Source organism: Lactuca virosa, chromosome 6 (assembly GCF_052849685.1).
Source record: "Lactuca virosa cultivar CGN04683 chromosome 6, Lactuca_virosa_CGN04683_v6, whole genome shotgun sequence".
NCBI lineage: Eukaryota > Viridiplantae > Streptophyta > Magnoliopsida > Asterales > Asteraceae > Lactuca > Lactuca virosa.
In genome coordinates, this window is record NC_136431.1 from 156,987,703 (window position 1) to 157,003,839 (window position 16,137).

The following is a 16,137-nucleotide window of genomic DNA, read 5'->3' on the forward strand; positions in this document are numbered from 1 at the left end:
TTCGAGGTTCGAGCTTATCATGAGTCTCGCGTCTCACGAAAGCCTCGCAACCCCAAATCTTAATGTGGTCTAGTTTGGGTACTTTACCAGTCCACATCTCATGAGGAGTTTTGGCAACTTTCTTTGTGGGAACTAGATTAAGGATATGGGCGGCAGTCTCTAAGGCATACCCCCAAAATGAGATTGGTAGCGAAGCTCGACTCATCATGGAACGAACCATATCCAACAAGGTTCGATTACGCCTCTCAGCTACACCATTCAACTGCGGTGTCCTGGGAGGTGTCAATTGTGAGACAATCCCACATTCCCTAAGATAGTCGAGGAACTCTGAACTAAGATACTCACCACCTCGATCGGATCGAAGCATCTTAATGTTCCTGCCCAATTGATTCTCGACTTCCTGTTTAAACTCTTTAAACCTCTCAAAAGTCTCTGACTTATGCTTGATTAAGTAGACATATCCATATCTACTGTAATCATCAGTAAAAGTCAAATAATAACGATTAGCATCCCTTGTGGCATGTTTGAAGGGTCCACACACATCCGTGTGTATAAGATCCAACAAACCTTCACCCCTCTCACAAGAACCTGTGAAGGGTGACTTTGTCATTTTTCCAAGTAAGCATGATTCGCAACTATCATCTGACTTTAGGTCAAATGACTCCAAGACTCCATCCTTTTGGAGTTGGCCTATGCGTTTCTTGCTTATATGTCCAAGACGACAATGCCATAATGATGCTTTATCCAAGTTATTATTATTAACAGAATCAATACACATTACATTATTTCCTAAGTTATCAACCACAGATACAGTTTCATACACGCCATCACAAGGTAATGCTTTAAAATAAAGAACATTATTAAAGAAAGCATTAATCGAACCAACTTCATTATCAAATGAAAAGGTGAAACCTTGTTTATACAATGCATGAAAGGAGATAATGTTTCTTGCCATTTCTGGCGAATAACAACACTTATTCAAATCTAAACTAAACCCACTACTTAGCAATAAAGTATAAACTCCAATCTTGGTGACAGGTAAAGCTTTCATATTCCCCATGATTAAGTTTATTCTTCCATGCTCCACATTCTCACTTCTTCTTAGTCCCTGCAAATCAGAACAGATATGAATACCACAACCGGTAGCAAGGACCCAAGAGTTAGAATGGGGTGAGTTATTAGATAAGATAGTGTAAATACCTGCATGGTTGGGTTTAGCTTTCCCATCCTTCACATCTTGCTGGTATTTTGGGCAGTTCCGCTTCCAATGTGACTTTTCATGGCAATAGAAGCATTCTGCCTCTTTTGGGTCAGAAGAAGGAGTGACGAAACCTTTCTTGGTTCCACTTGAAGAAGAGCCATCAAGGGTCCTAGCCTTGGTACCCTTCGAAGAGCTCTTCCTCTTCTTCCCTCTACCTTTCCTGATTGCCAAAACCGGGGCGGAGTTTGGAGTAGGAGTGTTAACAACCGACTTACCCTTAAGACCTGTTTCTGCGGTCTTGAGGAGTCCCTGAAGTTTGCTGAGTGTGACCTCTTCCTTATTCATGTGATATGTCATGCGTAATTGATCATAGCACGATGGTAAGGAGTGCAAAATGATATCTATTACAAGCTCCTCAGGGAAGTTCACATTAAGCTTCAGCAACCGATCCACATACCTTTGCATTTTCTGCATGTGGCTCGTGACGGATTCCCCGTCCTTCATCATGGTTGTTATGATAGAGCATATGATTTCATACCTCTCTTGTCGTGCACTTTGATGGTATCTTTCCATCAGATCTTGGTGTATTTCAAAAGGGTAGAAGTCCTCATAGGACTTTTGGAGTTCCGCTGTCATGGTGGCCAACATGATGCATGTCACTTTTGTAGCATCCCTTTCATGTGCCCGAAAGTCAGCGATCTCCTGGGGAGTTGCAGTGGTCTCATCAATCTCCTTAAGCTCCTTGTCAAGGACATATTCTTTGTCCTCGTAGCGGGTAATCATCCTGATGTTTCTGATCCATTCATTGAAGTTGGATCCATCAAAAGTGACTTTCCCACACAAGTTCATAAGGGTAAAGGAGCCATTAGGATTAGAGCCAGAAGCAGCATTGTTTGAAGACATCTGAAAGAAGAGAACAAGATTAGTTTAGATATTAAGAGAGTCCTTAATAAAACACCCAAATGTAATATTAAGGCTAGGATCCAATCACAATATATTATAACTTAGAAGAGGTATGCCGTAATCCAAGCTATAACATATTTGAAAGGTAGGTGAATGACGATTCACAAATTTCCACCATGAAAAACGAAATATAGATATTAGGTTTTTAATTGGTTCTTAGAAATTCCTAGATTCTTTTGAGATTCAATGAACTTTTCAAAGGCATGTTTCAATCTCGAGTGTGCCCTCCAAGTTTTGTGACTGGGATACCGAGGATCACAAAACGAGGTGTGAAGTAACCATGCAAATCACTTGGTACACTTAATGTTTATTACTCAATCGATGTGCCGGTTAACCACACGAGCTCCACCGACCTATAATAAACTTTAAGTCACCCTTTACCTTCCTTGTTAAGTCCAAGTTAGTGTGTCGGTTAACCACACGAGCTCCACTAACGACTTAAACAAAGTGTAAAGTGTAATTTCATGGATTAGCACCTTATTCACATTTTCCTAAAGTAACTAAGATTGGGAATTTAATAAAAGCATTTAGTTACTTTATAATATTCATCATACTTTTAATGAGAATTTATAAGTCCTTGTCCTACCCGTTCGGCTAACGACCCTCCACCGATCAAGGAAGCGGTGGGTGAGAGTGGACACCCATTAAGTTGCCATTTTATAGGCAACAACCTTATACCCCCTTATAGACCGGCTTCGTGAATGAGACGTACTAGCGGTAAGACGACTTGACGTTATACATATATATATATTAGTAACTTATAATATTATAAAGTATAAGGGTTGAATTTTAACTTTTAAAATTCTAAGGGTTGGAACTAAAGTTTTAATCAAGACTTTACATGTTCCAAAACTTGAGGGAAAGTTTTGTAAACTTCCAAAACTTTTCATTTCTTATAACTTATGAATTAATTGAGTAATAAAAATGAAGACTCTTCATTTTTATAACTCTTGTGTTCTTTTAATGGCTTTAATAAAAGTGAGACTTTTGGTTTTCCATAACTTGAGGACAAGTTATGGACTCCATTAAAACACATTATGATCATGAATTAAACTACCATGAAGGTTACAAACAATTCCTATGATCATCTAATCTTCATAAGTTCAAGAACATGAATATGAACACTTTCAAGAATAAAAAATTACACTTAAAAAAAACTTGTAATTTTAATAATTGCCATTGTAAATGGATTAGCATAAACATTACACCATCTAAAACAAGCTTTAAAACATCAAAACAGTTTAGGGTAATGTTTCTAGTCCATTTCCAGCAACAAATGTGCAAACTTTCATATGAGCAGAAAACAGAAAAACGATTTTTTTTTCAAGCTGTTTGCACACAAAAAAAAACAACAAACAAACCTAGGCTCTGATACCACTGATGGGTTTTAAGCATTCTAACACTTCCTAAGTGTACATGCAACCCTAATAACCTTGGATCTATGTTTGTCTAATAATCATGCAAAGTTGAATTCCAAGGTTATATTCCTATCTAGCATACATGGGAAACATTTTTAACTTGAATGAAAGATAGAATAACTTACCTTGTTGTTGATTATGATCCTTGAAACCTTGTGAGCCTAGCACCCCAAGTGTGATGCCTCAAATGCTTCACACAACACCAAATGCAAAGGAGTAAACTTTGAGAGAATCTTACACTTGCAAAATCGGCTCTAGCCCTCTTGTTTCTTAGTGTCCCCTATTTTGGTGGAGAATGGGTTTCTTATATAGTGTTGACACATCTAGGGTTACACCATGTAAACCCTAATGTGTCATGACTCTTCATTTCCATGACCCATGGGTTTGTAACTCCCATGGAGCATCCATGGAGCATCCTATGGGTGGAACCCAACTTGATAATCCATGGAGCCTCTTAGCCCACTATATAAGATATGGAAGATTTACATAATCTACCCATATATTTAATTAGTTATCTTTTGATCACTTAATTAATTCTAAATTAATTATTGATCAAACTAATTAAATAATATTATTAATATATTAGAACTTATAATATATTAATAAACCATAAGTGTTATTTCTCTCATTTTAGTTTATCCAATTGCATGGTGCCATGCAACCCAAATGGACCATGCCGGGTCGGGTCAAGTACATACTAGAAATAGTTATGGACTTAGACACCTTATCCAACAGTTCCTTCATCGCTTGACTCTTGAAGATCTTCAAGATCGATTTGCCTCCCACTGTCTCCTTGGCTTATGAGTTCTCGCTCTCGAAAAACCCCTCTCCTCGCAACGAAGACAACATTGTCACTCGGTCTGTAGAAGAGATATCCAAAGGATTTCTACGGGTAGCCGATGAAAATACATCGCTCACTACGAGGTTCGAGCTTGTCGTGAGTCTCTCGTCTTACGAAAGCCTCGCAACCCCAAACCTTGACATGTGCCAACGAGGGAGCTTTCCTTGTCCACATCTCGTGAGGTGTATTGGCAACCTTCTTTGTAGGGACTAAGTTAAGGATACGGGCGGTAGTCTCTAAGGCATACCCCCAAAATGAGATAGGTAGTGAAGCACGACTCATCATGGAACGAACCATGTCCAACAATGTTCGATTACGCCTCTCAGCCACACCGTTCAACTGCGGTGTCCTAGGCGGCGTCAATTGCGAAACGATTCCGCATTCCTTAAGATAGTCGTGGAATTTAAGACTTAGGTTTCTGAACTTTTCTCCACCTCTTGTTTAAATTCTTTGAACTTTTCAAAGGTTTCTGACTTATGCCTGATTAAGTAGACATAGCCATATCTGCTATAATCATCGGTAAAAGTCACGCAGAAGCGGCATGCATCCCTTGTGGTGGATCTGAATGGTCCACATACATTTGTATGTATGAGGTCCAATAAACCCTCACCCCTCGCACAAGTGCCAGTGAAGGGCGACTTGGTCAACTTTCCAAGCAAACACGATTCGCACACGTCATCGTCCCTAAGGTCGAATGACTCCAACACTCCATCCTTTTGGAGTCAGGCTATGCGTTTCTTGTTGACATGTCCAAGACGACAATGTCACAAGCATGCTTTATCCAAACCATTAGATGAATCAATACACAACACATCATTTCCTAAGTTATCTACAATCATCACAGTTTCATATATTCCATTACAAGGCAATGTTTCAAAATAAAATACATCATTAAGATAAGCATTAATAGAACCTTTTTCATTATCAAATGAATATCTAAAACCTTGTCTATATAAACCATGAAATAAAATGATGTTTCTTGCCATATCTGGCGAATAGCAACAATTGTTTAAATCTAATCCTAATCCACTACTGAGCATTAAAGAGTAAACTCCGATCTTGGTAACAGGCAACGATCTTCTGTTCCCCATGATCAAATTAATCTTCCCATGCTCCACATCCCTATCTCTTCTTAGGCCCTGCAAATAAGAACAAATATGAAAACCACATCCTGTATCAAGTACCCAAGAAATAGAATGTGATGAATCATTAGATTTAATTGTGTAAATACCTGCGTAAGATGGCTTGATCTTCCCATCCTTGATGGCTTGCAGATATTCCGGGCAGCTTCTCTTCCAATGCCCTATCTTGTGGCAGTGGTGGCACTCTGCCTCCTTAGGGTTTGAGTTGGGTTTAGCAGAACCAACTTTGGTTCCACTAGAAGAGGTACCATCTTGGGACTTTCCCTTGTGGTGACTCTTTGAGGGAGCCTTCCTCTTCTTACCCTTCCCTTGCCCTATTGCCAAGACAGGGGAAGCAGCAGGATTTGGAGTTGATGCAACAGATTTATCCTTGAGGTTGCTCTCAGCAGTCCTCAATAAGCCCTGAAGCTTGCTCAAAGAGACCTCCTCCTTATTCATGTGGTAGGTCATGCGGAACTGGCTATAGCAGGGAGGCAAGGAATGAAGGATGATATCAATTGCCAGCTCTTCATCGAAGTTCACATTCAACTTCAGCAGGTGATCAACATATCTCTGCATCTTTTGCAGATGAGCTGTAAGGGACTCTCCATTACCCATTTTGGTAGTGATCATCGAAGTGATGATCTCGTACCTTTCTTGCCTAGCGCTATGGTGGTAGCGTTCCAGCAGATCTTGATGCATCTCATAGGGGTACTTGTCCCCATAGGACTTCTGGAGTTCTGCAGTCATAGTCGCCAGCATGATGCAATGGACTTTTGTGGCATCACGCTCATGGGCCTCATAGGCCGCGATCTCTTCAGCAGAGGCAGTGTCGATGTCAATCTCCTTCAGCTTCTCATCGAGGACATATTCTTTGTCTTCGTAGCGAGTGACCATGCGAATGTTGCGGATCCAATTACTGAAATTGGACCCATCAAATATCACTTTCCCACACAAGTTCATGAGTGAGAACGAGCCAGAGGAGTTTGAACCAGAAGCGTTGTTGTTGGCGTTCGACGTCTGAAAAAGGAAAAAGAACAAAGTTTGATTAGAAACGAATTCCCCAATTAATCACCCAAATGAGAAATTAGGGCTAGGAACCAACAACATTATTCACAAATTAGAAAAGGGATGCCGTAATCTAACAAGCAAATAATTTGAAGGTAAGTGAATGTCGATTCACTAATTCTTCACCATGAAAAACGAAAAAGAGATTAAGTTTTAAATGTATTGAAAAACTCCTAGATCCTTTGAGATTCATTGAACCTTTCAATGGCATGCTTAAATCTCGATATGCCCCTCTAGTTTGTGACTGGGATGCCGAGGATCACAAAGCGGGTGTGAATAACCATGCAAATATACATGGTGCCCTCATTGTTACAGTCACCTATTCGATGTGCCGGTTAACCACAAACGCTCCATCGAACTATGACAAACAATGAGTCACCCTTTGCTACCTTTGCTTAGAACCCAATTAATGTGCCGGTTAACCACACACGCTCCATTAACGTCTTAGCAAGGGTACAAAGTGTAATTTCATGGAATTGCATCAAATTCACTTTTGCCTAAAGTAACTAAGATTGGGAATTTAAAAAAAAAAATTAGTTACCTTTTATAGATTCATTATACTTTTAATGAGGAAAGGTTTGCCCTATCCTACCCGTTCGGCTAACGACCCTCCACCAATCAAGGAAGCGGTTGGTGAGAGTGGACACCCATTAAACGGTCATTTTATAGGCCATAACCTTATACCCCCCTTATAGATCGACTTCGTGAATGAGGCCTACTAACGGTACGACTAGCATTTTAAGTTATACATATATATATATATATATATATATATATATATATATATATATATATATATATATATATATATGTATATATATTAATCTTATAATATTATAAAGTATAAAGTTGAATTTTAAAACTTGTAAAATTCTAAGGTTTGAAATTTAAATAGTTCAAATTAAACTTTTAATCACAAAATTTAAATTTCAAAACTTGAGGACAAGTTTTGAACTTTTCAAAACATAAAGGATCAAATAGCAAATAATTTTAAATTAAACAATTAATTTAATGATTATCTAAGTTTGACCTAATCAAGATTATTCATAAGATAATTCACCAAATAAATTCAAATAACCAAACATTATCAAATATGGAATTTATTATTTAAATAATTGGTAATTATCTTTTGTTCTGTTAAGGATATTGTCAAACAGGTGATAAAATTCGGATTTTATTAAACCAAAATGATTTAGGTAAGTATCCTTAAGCAAAACAACAAGAAATCCCGAAAAACTCTCTGACAGACGCTCCAACTCGCCGAGTCCCCTTATGGACTCGTCGAGTTCATCCTACTCGTCGAGTCCACAATGGGACTCGCCGAGTCTGTCAGTCAGGGGGCAGAAAAAAAAAACGATTTTAAAGCTTGAACAAATAAACAAGGCATCAGTACAATAGAAACCAATCAAGGCTCTGATACCACTGATGGGTTTGAGCCATAAGAACTTTCCTATGTGCACATGCAAACCCTAATGCTTGGATCTAGGTTTCTCTATTGAACATGCAATTTATCCAAGTCTTGAAAACCCTAGATCTAGTGTATACAATTCGAATTTGACATGAGAAAGTCAGATCTAGATGATTACCTCTTGTTGCTTGCTTGAATCTTCTTGTTCTTAGAGCTTAGAGTCACAAGTGTCACTCCTCTAATGGCTTACAAACACCAATTGGCAAGAGGGCAATATGAGAGAGGGTAATGACTTATGATTTTTCGGCTCTAGGGTTTCTAGGAGAACAAGTGGCCGAAAATCATATCCCAAGGGTCCTATTTATACTGTGAGCAGTTAGGGTTTCAGTCAAAAACCCTAATGGACAACTTATTCACCAAGCAGCCCATGGAACCTTCTGGAGTAAGGCCTTGGACGAAATCTAGATGGGTTCCTACCCACAATTTCGTCCACCCCTTGACCATAGAGGCTTCCCAGCCCAAAATGCAACTATCACACATTTGACAGTTTAAGCCCCTTCATTCAATTAATCTCTTTTAGTCACCAAAATAATTCTTAATTAATTTATGACTAATATCAATTAAATAATATGATTATTCCTTTTAATATATTGTAATCAACATTTCTGTTCTACTTTGTATATACATCTGTTAGATGTGTTGTAGGATAGATATAGTTTAGGGTGATTGATAATCTTGAGAGTAGATTAGGGTTTTTGTAGTGAGATTTCTGTTGTAAGTATCGTGAAAACCTTCTGTTTCTTAGTCCTTAAATGATATAAGAAATGAAGATGTTGGGAATGTTTGGTTTGTCTATTTTTATCACAACCGTGTAGTACACGAGTTTATAACTTAATAGTTATAATATAAATAATACATATTTATACATAGTATTACAACTTAAATGTAAAAAACTTGTATTTATACATACAATATGGTTTTAAAATATAAAAAAAGTTATACAGTTTCAAATGTAAACAAATTATTTATACGGTTCCAAATGGAGAATTGTCAACATTGAACGGAAATTGAAAAACAATATCTGATGTGAAACAAAGAATGGAGTGTTAAAATCTATAATAAATGAAAACTTAATGCCAAAATTGAAAAAGATGAAAACTTAATGTTGGGCCACTTTTTTCATTTTTGTCATGTTATCATACTATGTCAACTTTACATAAGCATATAATGTTATGCCATCTTGCCAGATCACCAAAGACTAACACATTAACATGACATGTCAACGGATAACTATGTCGAAAGGTTAAATGGTTAACATTAGGGATGAAAGTGGGTTAAAACTCCACCCGGATAGACTCGGACTTGAAAAAACCAAGAACAGGTTAACGAGATTTTATAGGACCAGAAACCGGACCGGTATATAGGAACCGATTCCAGGTAAGGTACCGGGTAAAGTGGGTCTAGAACCGAAAAATTCAAAAATATAAAAGTGGGTCGAGTGGTACCGGGTAAAGTAAGTCATTGAATATTAAACTAAAAATAAAAAATTATAGTAAAAAAACATGTACAAACTCTAAACTACATGTTGGAAAAAACCGCATGCTAATCCGACTTCAAACGAATTATATATGCATGCTTTAAAATTTCATTGAATAAAAAAAAACAGAAAAACAACAAATTTTCAGTTTGATATCTCAACTTTGGGGGATTGTAAGTCAATGGATATGAAACCAAAAATGATAAAATTATAGTCTAAAATCATGTACACACTCTAAACTAAACGTTGAAAAAAAACCGTTTGCTAATCCAACTACAAACGAAGTAGATATGCATGTTTTAAAACTTTCACATAATACAAAAAAAAATTGAAAATTTCCAGTTTTGATATTCCGACTTTGGTGGACTGTAAATGAATATGAAACCAAAAATGATAAATTATTGGCTGAAATCATATACAAACTATAAACTACACTCAAGAAAAAATTTCATGTCAATCCGACTTCAAACGAATGAGATATGCATGTTTTAAAATTTTCATAGAAATCAGTTCCGGTTCTTAAACCCGGTTTACCCGAACCTGAACAACCCAAAACTCAGATTACCCAGAACCTGGATAAATCAATTCTTTAAACCTGGAGTTCGGACTGATTGTACAATGGTTTCGGTTTCGGTTAGGTTCCAGTTCCGATCCGATTTTTAGGTTTTAAATCTCATCCCTAGTCAACATTATAAAAACTATTTAGAAATCTTAATGACCAAATTATAACAAAAAAATTAATACGATATCATAATTGACTTTTTAAAAAAAATACTTTTTAATTCTTTAAGAAATCTGATTAGTTGGACTTGGACACCACTTAGAATATTAGCCCAGATACTATGGGCTTTTTCGGGTGTGGCCCAATTTCTTTGTCCCCTTGCCTCCAATCCTTTCCACCTTATCTCACTGCTCAGTAATCACTCCAGGCGTAATCTGCAGTTCAGCACAATCTTGTTTCTCTTGCACAAACGCACAAATGGCGTCCCTGGCACAGCAAATTGGTGGTCTGAGATGCCCATCTCTCTCAACAACTCATCTATCAAGAAAATCCTCTTTCAGTAATAACAATATTAATCAAACAATCAAGAGAATTCAAACAACGAAAGCTGCTGCTGCTGCTGTATCTAACGCGCAAACGAGAGAGAGGATGAAACTAAAAGAGATGTTTGAAGAGGCTTACGAGAGGTGCCGCACAGCTCCGTATGAAGGTGTTGCATTCACCGTTGAAGATTTCCACAGTGCCATCGAGAAGTTTGACTACAATTCTGAAATCGGATCCAAGGTACGTAGCTATTTGTCTTAAGTATATATTCATATGGATTTGTTTTTCAGTTTGATACAAAGGTAGTCCTATTCCTTAGCTAATGTTGTAAGATTTAATTGAGTAGACAGTTCAAATTTATCAAATTTTGAAGCTGCAAATTTACTTGTTTGACGTCCATAAGCAAATGTATACCTCGTTTCTGAAGGGATAATTGCTAGAAATATTCGATGGTTTTTATATAGTTTACAGAAAGTTTGAATGATTTTGTAATAATTTTCAAATACAATTACCATAATTAGAAATGAGAAAGTTGTTTGCAATAGAACTGCAACTTTCACATTTTGAAACAATTGGAGCAATATTTAGCTTAGTTGAAATTGGGTTTTGGGTTTCTTAACTAGAACTCTACATTGAGTTTAAGTAATCAAGCTATGTTGTAGGTGAAAGGTACAGTTTTCAATGTGGACGCCAATGGAGCATACGTTGACATAACTGCAAAATCTTCTGCATTTTTACCTGTTAGAGAAGCAAGTATTCATGGCATAAAGCATGTAGAAGAAGCAGGCATAGTCCCTGGTATGCGTGATGAATTTATAATTATTGGTGAAAATGAACATGATGATAGCTTAATCTTGAGCTCACGCCAAATTCAGTATGATCTTGCATGGGAAAGATGTAGACAACTTCAAGCTGAAGATGTTGTTCTTAAGGGTAAGGTAAGATGTCCAAAAAATATACAATCTTTATTCATTTCATACAACACTTATTCAAGACAAACATCATGGCACTTCATGGAAATGTTCTCTCATTATTAATCTCTTGTTTTTTTTTTCTCATATATTTGTGAAGGTTGTTGGTGCCAATAAAGGTGGAGTTGTTGCAATTGTTGAGGGACTTCGTGGATTCGTTCCATTTTCGCAAATTTCCTCCGTATGTTTCCATATTTTCCTTCCATCCCTCTTTTAGTTTTTGAATATTTTTTTGTATTCTTATTATAACACACCTATTCAATGCAAAATTAAAGTGCAATGTAATAATTTTTCAGACTTCAAATGCGGAAGAGCTTCTTGAGCAAGAAATTCCATTAAAGTTTGTGGAGGTAGATGAAGAACAATCAAGACTCATTTTGAGTAACCGTAAGGCCAGGGCTGATAGCCAGGCACAACTCGGAATCGGTTCGGTTGTGACTGGAACGGTTCAGAGCCTGAAACCCTATGGCGCTTTCATTGATATTGGTGGAGTCAATGGGCTTCTCCATGTTAGTCAAATCAGTCATGATCGTGTCTCTGACATTGCAACCGTTCTTCAACCCGGTGACACTCTCAAGGTATAAATTGTAATTTTTTTGTCATTGGCCCTGTTTGTTACACAGGACAGAACAAAACAGATTGTACTGTGTTTGGCATGCATTGTACTTGGACTGATTGAGACTGATGTCAATGGGACAAAAATTGTAATCTTTTGTCCCACGTAAAAAGATGGAACTAGGAGGGCTATCTCTTGTTTGTTCAAAACACGTAAATGCCCTCCTCGTCCTCATCATTGAAAATATACCTAGAAAGCATGTTCAGTGTAACAAATGCAGCCTTCGGCTGCATTTGTTACAAGGGACTAGATAAGCTTTCTATAGTAGTTTTCGATGATGAGGATGAGGAGGGCATTTACGTCTTTTACGCAAACAAGAGATAGCCCTCCTAGTTCCATCTTTTTCGTGGGACAAAAGATTACAATTTTTTTCCCGTTGGCATCAGTCTCGGTCGGTCCAAGTACAGTGCATGCCAAACGCAGTACAGTCTGTTCTGTTATGTCTCGCATTGAAAACATGAAATGGAATGAGTATTTTGTTGTGTGCAGGTGATGGTATTAAGTCATGATCGTGAGAGAGGGCGTGTTAGTCTATCTACCAAGAAACTAGAGCCAACTCCTGGAGACATGATTCGCAACCCGAAGTTAGTTTTTGAGAAGGTAAATAACTTTTTAGCTTTAATAAAGATTAAAGTGATCTTTATTGTTCATTTACAATATGGGAAAATACCAAAAGCACTTGAATGTTCTTCATTTTATCCATTTAGCCACTTAATGATTTTCTATAGAATGATAGAGTGCAAGTCATCGTTCAGTTTAATAGCATTTCTCATTAACATGATTCGTAGGGTTATGAAGTGATCTAAATATAATAGCTAAATGAGCTAAATGCAAGCAATAGCAATGTACCTATATATTTATTTGTTTATTTTTGCACCCCGCTTTCGTTTATATCTATTACAACATCATATATTCAATTTTTTTTCTTATTAAGACATTCTACTTTGAATAAATTAACAAATTATAGCATTTACTTTATTCTTTTTTCTTATTTAGGACACTGTACTTTAATTATCTACCCAATTATACTGATTTTCTTATTAAGACGTTGTACTTTGAAAAATCTACCCAATTTTAGTAGTGAAAATTGTTTTGTATTTGAATGACATTGCTATAACTGGGTTAAATTTTTTAAAGTAACATGTTGTAATAGGAAGAAAAGAAAGTAGGATGCTATCTTAAACAAATCAAAATAAGTGCATTTCTATTTCTAGCATTTAACCCTTTTATTTATCATCAATAAAGTTGGATTCTCTTGTTATTTACAGGCAGAGGAGATGGCTATGACCTTCAGACAAAGAATTGCGCAAGCTGAAGCCATGGCTCGGGCCGACATGCTTAGATTCTCCCCCGAGGTATATGACCATTTTACCCCTTCAACACAACAATAGTGTTTTCAATTAATTTCATTTTTTATTAATAAAAGAAATGACAGTAGGATGCTATAATCAACAAATAGATAAAATGAATTTTAACCAAGAGATATACTTTTGCTTTTGTAGAGCGGATTGACTTTGAATTCGGATGGGACGTTAGGTCCACTTGGCGCAGACTTGCCCGCAGAGGGTTTGGATTTAAACGAAAGTCCACCGGTCGAAGAAGTTTAAATGTATCTTTTCGTTTGTTGTATTTAATGTAAAAAAGATAATTATGCTTCATATGGAAGCTACAAAGTGATTTCCCATTCCATTTCGGTCTCTTTGTTGTTGTATTTAATGTAGAAAGATTCTTTTGTAGAGCTAGATAATTGCAAATTTTATCTCATTCAGTTTAATGTATGTCAAATCGCAGTTCAAGATCTTATTATCTTATTGGCCATTTTGGTTAGGATTTGATTCAAACTACGATACATAATAGTCTTTTCGACTCATGTAGTGAATACTATATACTTTGCTTTGTAAAAGATGTTGATGTAGTATTAGGTCATCACCAATGGGAGGTCAATTGAGAGTTTAATGAGCAAAAGAGGGTGATGTGGCGTTCAATGGGATAAAGTTGACATTTTAGGTAGATTTAATGAATGGGGGGTTTAATCCCCATTCAACCGTGTAATAGGATTTTTTTTCTCAATCAATTTATATAGAAAGTAACATTTTATTTTTATTTACTTATTTATTTATTTTTGCAATAAACAAACTATATATTTATATTTTTTTGATTTATAATTTATTTTATTTTATATTCAATAATTTAATTTATTAAGTTAATTTATATTTTTTTATTCTAAACAATAAAAAAATGTAGTATAAATCTTAAAAATATTTTAAAAAGATAACATCTTATTTATTTAATTTTTTATTTGTAACTTTTAATTTCTAAATTGTAGTATTTAATTAATACTCATTCCGTCCCAAAATTATTGTTAATAAACACACAGATTAAGGAAACATTAATTACCACTAACTTTATTAAATGAAATGACACTTATACCCTTTTGTTGCATTTAATTCCATGGTAGGTTAACTAATAATGAAGGGTATTTTGGTAAAACTGATATTTATTTTTAAAATTGGACTATTATTTTGGGACAAACCAAGAAGGAAACATGGACTATTAATATGGGACGGAGGGAGTATTTAGTAATTGTAACTTTGAATTTCTAATTAATGCAATATTCTAGTTTTATTTATGAATATTATTTATAAAAATATATGTGTCATTGCATTGAACTCTTAAGAGTTTAATAAAGTGTAGAGTTTAATAGATAAAATGGTATAGTTAGTGGAATGTTGATGTGACAATTCATTGAACTCTTAAGAGTTCAATGCATTGGAGATGACCGTATGTAATCGTTAGGTATAATCACACATACTCCAAAATGACACGAAGATGTGATTGTGGTTGGGTGTTTATATTTGATTTAAAGTAATTCACATCATTTTATCAAGAGCTTATTTGGTAATAATGTAGCAGATCAAGTCTAATATTAATTACAGCTAGTTAACAATCGGGACCGGCCTCGGAAGTGCATAGAAATCCTTGTAATGTGTAACTGTTAGTCCTGGAATTTGAACATTCGTGTATGAATCAATAAAAAACACGAAGTAATGACACAAGTATTCAACACACTTTCTGAATCCTCTGTGAGAGTTCGGTAAGAACTTTTAGAAAACTTTCTTTAGAAAACTTTCAATATCTCAAAAGAAAATACAAATCATCAACATACATATGAATGCAACTGATGGCGATACATATACTAATCAAATCTGACAAGCTCGCATAAAGTTAGGAGATGAGTAATCCTGCTTATAATCATTAGATCTGTAAATCATATAAAATCTCTAACTTATATGAATTGATTCTTCAAAGATAAGCTATAGATCTGAGATATATGTGGAACATATCGTATTGATCTTTAAAATAAGTCATCATATGATTAGCTCCATAATGACAACAACTCTTCTGACTTCTTAGGTAGCTGGTTGACGAGTATCAACTCCGACTGGTAGTATCTGATCTCCAACATATTGGATCTTCAGTTCGAGAGGCTTGAGCATGTTGATAACTCCTTCAACTACAGCTGAAATAATTAGCTCTATATATTAATAGTTTCAGCTTCAGATTATTTCAGCAACTTTAAATTTTTTCAACAACTTCAGTTTCTTTAGCAATTTTAGATTCCTTCACCGGCGTCAAGTATTAGTTCCATATTTGGTCCTAGTCTTCGATAGAGAAGTAACATTTTACAATATATAATAAACAAACTCCTGACAGTTTGTCTAAGTTGTAATATTCACACTTATTTAGCCAAGACTGACTGTCAACAATAAACATTATAACTATAAAACCATGCACAAGTTTGGCGTCATCAATTCTACACATTTTGACCATAACAGTGACACCTCTCTAAGACTTGTTTAAAAATATCAATTTTCAAATTTTAAGTAAATTAAACCAACATAAGTAGCGGAAAATCCCAACTTTTTCAAAACTCTAAATGTTTAACAA

At 35.7% G+C, this 16,137-nt stretch overlaps 1 protein-coding gene across 1 annotated transcript; it reads left to right on the forward strand.

The window, feature by feature from the left end:
• The first annotated feature begins 10,469 nt into the window (after positions 1–10,469).
• On the forward strand, positions 10,470–13,992 carry LOC145120236 (small ribosomal subunit protein bS1c-like). Its single transcript, XM_079056052.1, has 7 exons — positions 10,470–10,842; positions 11,265–11,540; positions 11,674–11,754; positions 11,870–12,151; positions 12,679–12,789; positions 13,458–13,544; positions 13,692–13,992. The coding sequence occupies exons 1-7, from the start codon at positions 10,537–10,539 to the stop codon at positions 13,794–13,796; spliced, it is 1,248 nt and encodes a 415-aa protein (XP_078912178.1). The 5' UTR covers positions 10,470–10,536; the 3' UTR covers positions 13,797–13,992.
• Positions 13,993–16,137: the final 2,145 nt, after the last annotated feature.

Excerpts from the sequence above, each read along its gene's own strand:
- LOC145120236 (XM_079056052.1), top strand. The coding sequence starts at position 10,537 with ATGGCGTCCCTGGCACAGCAAATTGGTGGTCTGAGATGCCCATCTCTC. Across the intron at positions 10,843-11,264 it reads ATTCTGAAATCGGATCCAAG|GTGAAAGGTACAGTTTTCAA; the intron begins GTACGTAGCTAT and ends GCTATGTTGTAG. Across the intron at positions 13,545-13,691 it reads TGCTTAGATTCTCCCCCGAG|AGCGGATTGACTTTGAATTC; the intron begins GTATATGACCAT and ends TTGCTTTTGTAG.